The following is a 13,399-nucleotide window of genomic DNA, read 5'->3' on the forward strand; positions in this document are numbered from 1 at the left end:
CTAAACAAAGTAGGCTTAGATTTAGTAGACTCACTTCCTAGACCCAGAATAAACCTTGCAGCATATATTTTCATAAAGCATCGCCATAACACTTTCATAAAGGTAGTTCTGAGAGCTGGCCACATCTTAAATACAGAAATTCAGCAGAAATACAAGACGGTACATGATTTTAAATTTTCAAATAGTCATTTCTGAAAAAAAGATAAAAAATAAAAACTGAAGATGACATTCATATTTTATTTAATCTTTTTTCAGCATAACGTCTTAATATTACTGCCATATCAAACATAGGCAATATAAAAATATAGTCTATTCAAAATTATATTCTTCAAAATCCACTTTATACTTTACATTTGTAGCATATTACAAATCAGAAGCCACATTTTCATTAGAAATACGTTTTTGCTTTGATTTCCAAATATTTGCCTTAAAATGATTCACATAACCAATTTGTCCCAAGCACATTTAAACTTTTATCCTAATAAATTGCTAAGTATGAATTATCACATTTATATTTAAATTAATTAAAAGTAAATAACTATTGAGACCCAGATTCTCAGTCATACCAGCCACAGTTCAAGTAACAATGGTCACCTGTGGCCAGTAGCCATTGTGCTGAACAGGCCATGTAAGCACAAACCACATGACCACCACACATCCCTGAAGTGTTTGATCCAGAGGGAATTACATAGCTTCTCAATCAACCACATGTGAATGAAGACAACAGATTGAGTCTTCTGTTTTGAAATTTTAAGGCCAGAACACCACCACTGGTCCTGAACAATCAATGTTCCATGAACTGTGGAATTTCTTTCCAATAACAAGTATGAGAGAGAAAGGGAGCTTGAGCTGGCAGGAATGATTTTTCCTGAAAATACACTAACAAGAAAAATAAAATGAAAATAAAAAGCCAATGAAATAAAAAAAAACTCAGAGAAATGACAAGTAAAAGTTTCTATCAAGATCTAAAATATTCTTTGATTTCCACTTAATAAAAATAAAACAGGTTAAAGGAGGTGGAGCAAAAAGAGTCCCTTGAGAAGCTGACCTCTGGGTATTTTAAGAAATAAATAAGAAAATTAATACCGACTAACTTAAGAGTTGCTATTCACAAAAATCACAGTAGATTCACTTCAATATCCTGGTGACGCACACCTCAAATTCCAGCACCCAGGAGAAGGAGGCAGGAAGATCAGAAGTTCAAAGTCACAGTTGGCTGTCTACCCTGAGTTTAAAGCCAGCCCTGGCTATATAAGTTCCTGATTCAATAAACATCACCATTTTGAATGGTAGGAAATATAGAAAACTTTCCTGGTGAAGTTAATAATTTTACCTAAAGCACAAAATCAGAATAATAGTTGTAGGCTCACATGCATGCATGTACAGGTACGTGTAAAAACCAGAAACTGAGAATTAGTAATTACTGTAATGCTCTGTGCTAGTCCAATTTCTATTGCTATATTAAAATGCCATGGACTGGGTATTTTATAAAAATCAGTAGCTTATCACTTTGAAAATCCAAGAAAACAGTACCAGCATCTGTCGAGGGTGATGTCAGTGACCTGGTAGGAGCCTCATAGCAGATGTTGCCATATCGTAAAAACACGACAGGGGTGAGAACCCAAGTCAAGATAAAAGCCAAGAACCAGTGAGAGACTGTGTTGTTCTTTATGATCACCCATGTTAATCTGAAAGCACTCTCTCCACAAGACAATCCCCATCAGTCTAATTACCTCCCACTAGGCCCCATCCCTTAAAAGTTCCACCAACCTCAATACCACCAAACTGGGGACCAAGTCTTCACCATATGAACCCATGAAGAATAAGCCACACCCCAACCATACTGCTCCAGCTATCCCAATAAGACGTAGCTGGAAAGACTCAGTGACAATTTCTAAGCCACTGCCTTCTTAACTACACAGTCTGTGTGATAGCACCAATGTGGCGGCTCTATAAAATAAGATCATGTGCTATCTTTAGTATGGAAGAAAGTCAAAAGAAATTACTTTGTACTTTCAGCAGTTCAGAAGCTATTCTAAACCATACTAAAACAAGGCCACAGCTTTATCTAGAAGGTCTGTTGCTTAGAGGCACTAACTTTATAAAAGGATATAGATAGATGATAGATAGATAGATAGATAGATAGATAGATAGATAGATAGATGATTGATAGATAGATGATAGATAGATAGATAGATAGATAGATAGATAGATAGATAGATAGAAGATAGATAAATAGATAGATGATAGATAAATAGATAGATAGATAGATAGATAGATAGATAGATAGATAGATAGATAGATAATGATAGACAGACAGATTAAAACCAACAAAACCATGACCCCAATGGACCAATGTCAACAGATACGTTTCAACCTCTCCCAGCTTCTGCTTTTATGTGTGAAACCTTTCTGTGTTCACCTGATGAGTTAGGACAGAAGGCCTTAGCTCCATCGGTAGCAAACTTAGCTCGTCCTTTCTGATGGATAGCATGCATGCTTCCTATGCACTCTCCCAGGACTGCATGAGCTCTCCACACGAGCAGTATGTCTGCACAGATGGTGTGCATAGCAGCATTGTTTCCTGCTTGTTTTTTCATCCCTCACTGGACTATGAGCACTTGAGAACACAAAGCAGATCCTAGTTATTTTGAGTTCTCAGTACCTAAATCAGTACCTACACTAAAGGGAAATATTTAAAGAATAACCGAATGACTCAATGAATGAGTATTTATTAAAAAAAACAAAAAACAAAACAAAAAGTCACGTTTTCAAAACTTTTAAAAATGATAGAAATTGACAGAAAAAAAAAAGCCTCTTCCACCTAGCTACTCTAAAAAGTTCTTAAATTATGTACACAAAGAGATACAGAGGAGTGAAGCTTAGTACTTATCTTTAGCCACAGTGTCAACAACATTACTGTCTCTACCAATAAAGGGAAAAGTAAAACTCCCTTTATTTTATCAAGTGAAAAAACAATGATTTTTGAACACATATATCCCAACTTAATCTGTCCTCTTGAACTGAAGACACTACTGAGAATTCAATTATAACTGTTTCAAACTAGTAATAAATATCTCTAAGCACTTTGATAAAACATTGTATTTACAATCAAATATGTACCATGGTTTTAAAATTCATTGTTGAGGGGCTGGAGAGATGGCTCAGTGGTTAAAAGCACTGACTGCTGTTCCAGAGGGCCTGAGTTCAATTTCCAGCAACCACATGGTGGTTCACAACCTCTGTAATGTGATCCAATGCCCTCTTCTGGTGTGTCTGAGACAGGTACAGTGTACTCACATACAGAAAATAAATAAATCTTTTTAAAAAAATCCAAAGTTAAAAAAACTCCAAAATATAATCAACTTCAGTGTAATGTATTGAGAATAATGTGTGATATTAACAATTCCCAGCTGCTTTCCAGGGGTCTGAAGCAGTAATGTGGATTTCTCTCAAAAAAACCTATAGTTTAATTTTTTCAAGAAAATAAGTGTAATGGGATTACTGACCCTCTTAATATTCCTCTAAAGAAAAGAAATCCCATAAGCATTCTGGTATATAACTATTACAGACATAAATAGAATAGTCAACCAGTAGACATGGTAATGGACTTAGAACTTGAACCAACTGAGGAAATCTGCCGAAAGAGTCGTGCAAAAGAACCAAACACATGGAGCCAAATAAAAAGAGTAGAAACAAGGTAGGGAAATGGAAACTTTGAGAAAACAACCTAATTTCTTAGCACGTTGGCGTGGAGCAACTATCCACACTATGACTCAGTTCTGAGCCATGTCCCTAAATACTGCTCATTCCTTCAGAAGGCATTTAAAGGTTTCAAGGGGACGGGGAGGACAGTTCCTGACTTAAGACATATTTTTGTACATACAACTCTTTGTGCTTTAAGAGGAATTTTTCAGGTCACTGCTTTATAATGTGAACCAGCGCCTAAGGATATTTTCAAAGGAAGAAGCGGCCAGTTCACTCGAAGCTGCAGTTTATGTGGCTCCCATCCTCATTTATTTCAGCCCAATTTGGGGCCCCATGCTGACCTCTAAAGAAAGGCGCCGCCTCTGAGGCAGTTTCTTTCTCGGCATACAGTGACCAAATCAGAACTGAGGATGAATGAGACAAAGGACCTGCTAACACTAAGGTTTTACAATTTCATGGTACAAAAATAAAATCAGCTACACAATATCCAAAGTTATATAGAATCAAAATTCACTAATTCTTCCATTTCAGTCTTTATTTGGGCCATCTCGTGCCAGCCACTCATATGGCCATGTTTGGGTCCAGAAAGCAAGAACTAAATCACTAGGCTCAATGAAAACAAGCAACTTCCTGAACCCACGTCTATTAACAAAAAGATGATGTAAGCCAGGTTGGCAGACTAAAGGTCGTTCAGATATGCTCTGCATGTCATATCAGAATAATTCATTCATACTGTTTCCAAATTAAGCAATATTTCTAAATTCTCCACTCTACTTAAGTATAAATAAAATAAAACTCACAGACCACATGTTTTGTTTAAGTATAAACAAAATATACTGATACTATTCGTTGGTTATATATAATTCAGTATTACATTGAGATTCCAATGCTGTCAGGATTGGCAGTATTTCTGACATACAGTATTGGTTATTTGGGAATCTCACATAATGCTCCCTGATCTGATTTACTTTCCAATTCTCCCATGTCTGTCCCACAAACTCCTGTGGCCTCCCTACAAAAAATAAATAAATAAAATAAAATAAAAAGAGTTCAATTTATGTTGTCCATCTAGTCTCTGAAGCATGAGTAAACTCCTGGTGGCAGCCTCTTCAAAAAAAGTGAGTCCTTACAAATTCCCACCCATACCAGTGGCTGTCTACTGTGTGGAGCTACTTCAGCATTTTTCAGCATCCATTTTTAAGAGTTCTCTTCAATGGCTTCCTGTCCAGTTTACTTTGTGTGTGTTGGGGGAGGAGGGGAGGCTGCAGTCATCAGTACCACTGCAGAAAAAGTTTCCATGTCTTTTATAGTCAGCAGGAGCATAGCTCATGGACTTCCACATGACCTCTGGTATCAGTGCACATGCCATGGACTTCAGCATGGTCTCTGCATACTAACAAGGTCCCAGAGCAGCAGGATCTCAGACTCAGACATGGCCTCCTGGCAGCAGCCCAGATCACAGACATCAACACAGCCTCAGGCAGCAGCACAGGCCTTACAAATGGACATGGCCTTCAGCAGTAACTCGGCCTTGGACATCTACATGGTTCAGCCTCTCTCCACTGAAAGGGTTCACATTTTGGACTTTTTCAGACTGAAATATATATGTAATGATATTGGGAGGGGAAAAGGACCCTAGTTAAAACTTAAATTCATTTATGATTTATATACTTTAGTATGAAGGTAATCTCATACAGTATCTTCAGTTCATGAATATTTTAGTATAACAACACATGAGATCAGATGTAGACTTTTCCTCCTATGGAATCATGAATTTCGAAGAATCTCAGGTTTCAAATTTTCAAATTAGGATTGTTCAACCTGTATTTGAATAATCAAACAAACAAGTCAAGATCCACTTCCCTTCTTTTTAGTAGAATTACTTTACCTTTCAATTATTTAGAATATAAGTCACGACTTAAATCAGATCAGGCTTACTATAAAGTCTGTGGCCTTCCAGATACAAAACTTCCTATTCTCAACTCTGGATACCCATTAGAACCACCAGAGGAGCTTTCACAAAATGCTGGCCTTTGGCCCCAGCCGAGCTTCAGAGGGGGCTCTGAAACAAGTGTCCAAACAACCTTCAAAGGAATCTAAAGTGCAAGTGGGTGGAGACTCGGTGATGTCACATGGATCCAAAATAAGCCAGAAAGGGCCAACGTTGAAGGCAAGTCAAACAGCTGAAAACAGACCTAAACTGGACACAACTCCAGTGCACAGGAGTGAACAGGCACACACACACACACACTTTCAGACGGAACTAAGGCACTCCAAGGCAGGGGCTTTGAGCTCTAGCTAACACTGTGAGGGAAATCACAGACACCAAATCTTTTCATGTGGCCTAAAATAAATAGAATAAATATTTTCATAAAATCACTAAGCATTTAAATGTTGGTTCAATTAAAAACCAACTCTACATAGAATGAGCAAGCACATAATGAAACACACACTTTGACTTTAGACTTTAGGCTTTAGGTTATATCGCCCCAGAATAAAAGGGATGTTTCCTGTCTACAGCAACCTCGGCACCATTATCATCACCAGTATCCCCATCTCATAGCAACAGCAACCACACACAATGTGTAGCCACTATGCTCATTTATACACAGTGTATCCTGAGTCTTTAACACCCTTTGAGTGAGGTGCCATGATTAGACCCACTTTCTGGTAATTACTCCTACTAGAGTCAAATAGCTGGTAAATGATCAAGCCAAAACCCAGTCATGTAGAGTGTTTAGTTTTAAATGTGCTTCTAATAATCTGTGTTCTTCATTTACATTTCTAAAAAAATAAATGAAGTGAATAGCTAAATAATTCCTCTGCTCATCAGTAATTATCAAATGTCTGTGACTCTGCAACATGACTCTTGAATAGATAAAGGCATAGGTGTTTATACCTATTAGTCACAATTCTCTAGTAAGAGTTATGTGCTTTAAAGAGTTCAATGAATGTTCATGAGTCTTCTGAAAATATACCAAGGGCATAGACTTAAAAAGTTATTTATCTGTTGCTGTAAAAACTCTACTTCAATAATTTACCTTTTGAAAGATGAGTAAAAGTGCTCAGAAATTCTTCATAGGTTTGCTCATGACAGTTGACAAACTTATCCAAGACTTCTTTCATTAACTGATCTTCACTCATTATCTCTGGTCTCCTCGGTATTTGAGCAGGCATTCCAATTGACAAGGCCACTCTACAAGACAAAGAAAAGCAGAAACTAGAGAGTAAGGCAGCCTCAGCAACTATGGGAGGTGGTGGATAAATTCAGGGCAGAAAGACAGGTAGAGATAGCTGCTGGAGTAGCGAACTCCAGCAGAAGAGGGAAGAGCAGCAGTTTGTGCTGCTGAACTGATAACTGTACCTCAGTTTGGATTTCACCTTTCTCATTATATGATTAAGATACAAGAATAATGTCATGTAATTTGACTGGGAACTAAAATTCTTTCAATGTGAGGAGAATCTCAAAGGATGCCTATTAACCACCACCACCCCATGCAGTGGGAAAGGCAATGGAGCTGGTATGGAGAAAGGGCCAACAATGAGTGCTTCAGTGTTAGCTTCCACAACCTAGGCAAGTTCACAGAGCTAAATGTACCTTCCAAACCCTACATTCAAGCCCTCCATCTACTGTAACCGCACCAGTACTTGGTTAGCAAGAATTGGCCCTTCCTGTATCTTGGCACACCCAGGTCTGCAAATTCTGACATTCCAGTGAAGCCACTGGTACACTACTAAAAACACCTAGAAGTGAGCCTGAATCTGTCTCCCTAGCCTACCGCAAATGTCCCCTGAGACAGTGAGAATGATTGAACAATTTTAATCCCTCTAGTACCTGACATCCTTTCAGGTACTTGAGCAAAGTCAAACTGAACCATCTCAGTCTTCTCGTTCGATTTCTTGGGACATACTTCTTTTCCAAAACTCAGTTCAGAGTTGTGGTTTTCTAAGTCACCACACTCATACCTCTCACCATCATGGGAAGAGTTGCCTGTCATTTCTCATGCCACCATGTGCTGTATTAGCACACTCGCTAGTAAGAATCATACAAAATTCTTCATCTGCTTCTATGTTCACAGTCATGAAAGACTGAGCACATCTTCTCATCCTTGCATCCCAAATACTTGAGACTTAAGGATATGTTGTAGACCTTTTAGCCTAATGCTGCACTAAAGATGCTCATCTGAATAGGAATGATGGTCAAATGCCACTAGACTTGACAAAATCTACTGAACTTGGTCAATGACTTCACCTGTCCTTGGATAAGGGAGTCCCAAGAACCCTATCAAGCCCCCAATCAATAGGCTTGGAAAGATTTGATACACATCACCTATATGTGTTTACAATATGGCATCCAGAACTAGAGCTGAGACTCAGACATGGTCTCGGTATGAACTAATTCTCACATTCTAAGTACTCTACCCATCCTATTCAACTGAACATGATGTTCACAACACCACTGGCCTCTTCGCACATACTTCATTGATAACTGCCTCATTCTTTGCAGTTTGAACTTAGTCTTCACTCCTGATATCATATCTGATTGAATTGTGCTGGGATCCTGCCCAGCCTTGAAAACTCAGCATCAGATGTTGCTTTAAAGAATGATGTCTCTGGCCCTCTAGCTCTCTAACTATACTGAATGTTTGCTGATAACTTCTAAAAGATTCTAAAACCTTTCTTGCTTATTCTATTGTTAAAAATGTTAGCTTCTTTTCTCTTTAACTCTGTGCTTTATTAAACATTATAACTTTATGCTGTATTTAACCCTTTATGCTTAAATAAGTGCTAGGGGAACTTAACTCTTTCTAACTGTTCTGTGCTTCATTAAAAACTTAACTCTTTATTACTTGTGCTTTAATAAATGCTAATATCTGGCAATTAACACATACTGTTTAGCAGTAGGGAATTAAGAGAAAGGATTTATTGCTAATATTCCTTTTTCTGCCCAGGGATCCAAAAGACCTTTGCTGGCCTAACTGGTTAATCAGAGGAAGGAAAGGAAAAGAATTAAGATGTTTTGTACAGGCAAATATGCATAGGCATGTATGCATTCAAACATTCATACATCTACACTTTGGCAGGGCCTGACCATCTGTTACAATCAACTCCACAAGTACTTATGCATGCTTACATACATACACATATACCTACACAGAAACATATAAACAGAAATATACATCTGAATGGATGGGTGAGTGGATGATGAAAGCTCCCCAAGCCGAACCATTCAACCAACTTTATTTCTTTTCTCTGGTCTTTTTATACCTCCTAGACAAAAAGTTCTTAGAAAATTACCACAGAGATAAAATGAGAGTTACAGAAGGATGTTGATATTAAGTTCAAAGCAGTGTTTCATTATAATATACTCATTAAAAGTTCAAAGCAACAGCTTTTGCATGGCCTTGACTTATCACAGTACACACCTGTGACTTTATCCTTGGACCTAAATGTTTTTCCTTGAACACAGAATTGTCCCAAGTCTTTTTCTCTTTTTAGTGTCATTATGAAAGCTCATTGTATTTCTTATTATGCACTCTTTACTTACTATTCTGAGGAGTGGTCACATACTATTCTTGATTCTAACTTTTTTACATCATTCTAGCAACAAAAACCCTCTCTAAAAACGTTCTTCCTAAAATTATTTGAGTCAAATCAGGAATTCTATAGAATTATTGTGCATTTGTCTATATAGCATGACTACAAGATAGTACATCTTTGTACTTCTGCAGAGATCTGCTCAAAAGGGTGGGCTAATACCTAGTAATTTTATATATTTAATAATAACAGGGAAAGCATATTAATAGCAGGAATCTTGCCTAAAATGAATTTCTCCAGGGCCGTGCCTATCAGAAAAAAATCCATCATGGATTTTAATTCAAGGCAGACTCATCTCAGGAAGATTGTCTGCTAGTTATTAGCTTCTCCTATGATGGCTCCTGACAGAATTCTATTTACTCTGTATGAAATATTACTTGATAAAGCTTTGGGAAACTTGACTATCTACATTAAGAGGAAGAGTAAACACCACCACAGTAATACATGTAGGATAATAAAAAGGGGTTATGGGGCTTCCATACTATATGGCAAGAAAAGACAGCACCAAGCTTCTTTATTTTTTTCTGAAACAAGAATAAAAATGGAGCTAGGGAGAAACCTCCATAGTTCACATGTTATTCTTACAGAGGACCACAGTTTCATCTCCAGTACCACAACAGAATGTACACATATCCAACTCCAGGGGCATCTGATGCTTCTGGCCTACACACACACACACACACACACACACACACACACACACACACACACACACTTAAAAACAATAAAAATCAATCTTTTAAGAGTTACTATCTTTCATTTTAAAAGAGAATAAAAATCTGTTACCTATTAACTTTTTTCACCCACTTTCCTTTTTAAATCTATTTCTACTATAAAAGTAAACAATCTTTTAAAATACAAACCACACAAGAATATATAAGAGAAAAAACATTAAAGATGTTCTTAACCATCCTCTGAACCCACCAGTTCCACTCATAATTTCTTCCAGGAATCGGGCAAATATATTTTCTAAATCTTTCCCTATAATGTTTATGATAATAGACATTTTTATAAAGATAGGAAATATATGCTATTCCTTATAAGCATATTTAATTTCTTTAAGGAAAGAATAGGGTTTTTTTTTTAACATAACAAGATCCATGACCACTTCTGCTCACATTCCTGGCCCAAGAGAAACCTGCATAATGGCCTCTAGATACAAGAATATAGGAGACTGCTGGTTTCTGCCTGCACCCTGAACTGAACTGAAACAGTCCCACAGCTCCCTGCACCCAAATCCCGTAGGGGAGAGAGCTGGACCCTCAGAAGTAGCAACAATCCTGAGAACTCAGAGGAGAAAACTACTTTCTGCCTATATTCTTGACCCAAGAGGAAACTGTCTAGTGCCATTTGTGCCCTCTGAGCACAAGGAACTAGGAGCAGTCAGGGGCACGACCCTTTCCATTTCTGCCTACACCAAGAGCTGAAAGTCAATAGCCAAGAACAACTACAAACCTGAGAGCAGATGTAAGACCAATTCTTCTGCACCAAGCAACATGCCTGGAGGCTTCAAGCCACACAAACCCAGGAGCAGCAATTTGTTACCAGATCTGGCTGAAAGAAAACAGGTCTACAGGAGTGCTGACACACAGGCCTACAGGAATGTCAAGCCACTGTCTGACACAACAAGACAAACTAACACCAGAGACAACCTGATGGCGAGAGGCAAGCACAGGAAGCTAAGCAACAGAAACCAAGACTACTTGGCATCATCATAGCCCAGTTCTCCTACCAAAGCAAATAATGGATATCCAAATTCACCAGAAAAGCAAGAATTGGATTTAAAATCACTTCACATGATGATGATAGAGGACTTTAAGAAGGACATAAATACTCCTTTAAAAGGAATACAGGACAACACAGATACACAAGTAAAAGCCCTTAAAGAGGAAACACAAAAATCCCTTAAAGAACTACAGGAAAACACAACCAAACAGGTGAAGGAATTGAACAAAACCATCCAGGATTTTAAAATGGATATAGAAACAATAATGAAAGCACAAAGGGAGACAACCCTGGAGATAGAAAACCTAGGAAAGAGATCAGGAGTCATAGGTGCAAATATCACCAACAGAATACAAGAGATAGAAGAGAGAATCTCAGGAGCAGAAGATACCATAGAAAACATCAACACAAATGTCAAAGATAATGCAAAATGCAAAAGGTCCTAGCCTTTTGCTACATCCTACATCCTGAATGATCCTACATCCAGGAAATACAGGACACAAGGAAAAGATCAAACATGAGGATAATAGGTATAAAAGAGAGTGAAGACTCTCAACTTAAAGGGCCAGTAAATATCTACAACAAAATTATAGAAGAAAATTTCCCTAACCTAAAGAAAGAGGTGACCATAATCATATAAGAAGCCTACAGTACTCCAAAAAGATTGGACCAGAAAAGAAATTCCTCCTGTCACATAATAAGTCAAAACACCAAACACACAAAACAAAGAAAAATATTAAAAGCAGCAAGGTAAAAAGGTCAAGTAACATATAAAGGCAGACCTATAAGAATTACACCAGACTTCTCAACACAGACTATGAAAATCAGAAGATCCTGGGCAGATGTCATACAGACCCTAAGAGAACATAAATGCCAGCCTGGGCTACTATATCCAGCAAAACTTTCAATTAACATAGATGGAGAAAACAAGATATTCTATGATGAAACCAAATTTACACAATATCTTTCTACAGCCCTACAAAGGATAATAGATGGAAAACTCCAACACAAGGAAGGAAACTACACCCTAGAAAAAGCAAGAAAGTAATCTCCTTGCTACAAAACCAAAAGAAGAGACACACATAAACCTAATTCTACCTCAAACAACAAAAATAAAAAGAAATAATCAGAATTCCTCAATATCTCTTCACATCAATGGACTCAATTCCCCAATAAAAAGACATAGACTAACAGGCTGCATATGTTAAGAGGACCCAGCATTTTGCTGCATACAGGAAACATACCTCAGAGACAAAGTCAAACACTACCTGAAAGTAAAAGGCTAGAAAACAACTTTCCAAGCAAATGGTCTGAAGAAACAAGCTGGAGTACCCATTCTAATATCAAATAAAATCAACTTTCAACCAAACATCATCAAAAAAGATAAGTAAGGACACTGCATATTCATCAAAGAAAAAACCCACCCAGATGAACTCTCAATCCTAAATATCTCTGCTCCAAATACAAGGACACCTACATTCATAAAAGAAACCTTACTAAAGCTCAAAGCACACATTGCACTTCACACAATAATAGTAGGAGATTTCAACACCCCACTCTCATCAATGGACAGATCAAGGAAACAGAAATTAAACAGAAACACAGTGAAACTAACAGAAGTTATGAACCAAATGGATTTAACAGATATAGAACATTTCATCCTAAAACAAAAGAATATACCTTCTTCTCAGCACCTAATGGCACCTTCTCCAAAATTGACCATTTAATTGGTCCAAAACCAGGCCTCGTCAAAAGATTGAAATAACCCCATGCATCCTATAGCTCACCATGGACTAAGGCTGGTTTTCAATAACAACAAAAACGACAGAAAAATCCACATACACATGGAAGCTGAACAACACTATACTCGATAATAACATGGTCAAAGAAAAAAAGAAAGAAATTAAAGATGTTTTAGAATTTAATGAAAATAAAGGTACAACATACCCAAACTTATGGGACACAATGAAAGCAGTTCTAAGAGGAAAACTCATAGCTCTGAGTGCATCCAAAAAGAAACAAGACAGCACATACAATAGCAGCTTGACAGCATACCTAAAAGCTATAGAACAAAAAGAAGCAAATACACCCAAGAGAAATAGACAGCAAGAAATAATCAAATTCAGGGTGGAAATCAACCAAGTAGAAACAAAAAGGACTATACAAAGAATCAACAAAACCAGGACCTGGTTCTTTGAGAAAAATCAACAAGATAGGTAAACCCTTAGCCAGACTAACCAGATGGCACAGAAAGCTTATCCAAATTAACAAAATCAGAAATGAAAAGGGAGATATAACAACAGAATATAAGGAAATTTTTAAAATTATCAGGTCCTACAACAAAAGCCTATATTCAACAAAACTGGAA

General features: G+C 37.4%; 1 protein-coding gene across 8 annotated transcripts in view; it reads right to left on the bottom strand.

The window, feature by feature from the left end:
* The window catches only part of Iftap (intraflagellar transport associated protein), a 119,503-nt gene that overhangs the window by 90,199 nt on the left and 15,905 nt on the right, over positions 1–13,399 (bottom strand). For 7 of the 8 annotated variants that reach the window (XM_063283301.1, NM_001106491.2, XM_063283300.1 and 4 more), the window contains 1 exon segment: positions 6,750–6,904. The exons of the other annotated variant lie outside the window; for it this stretch is intronic. In XM_063283301.1, coding sequence (XP_063139371.1) covers positions 6,750–6,904 — 155 coding nt within the window. 8 annotated transcript variants of the gene reach the window in all.

This window comes from Rattus norvegicus, chromosome 3 (assembly GCF_036323735.1).
Source record: "Rattus norvegicus strain BN/NHsdMcwi chromosome 3, GRCr8, whole genome shotgun sequence".
Classification (NCBI taxonomy): domain Eukaryota; kingdom Metazoa; phylum Chordata; class Mammalia; order Rodentia; family Muridae; genus Rattus; species Rattus norvegicus.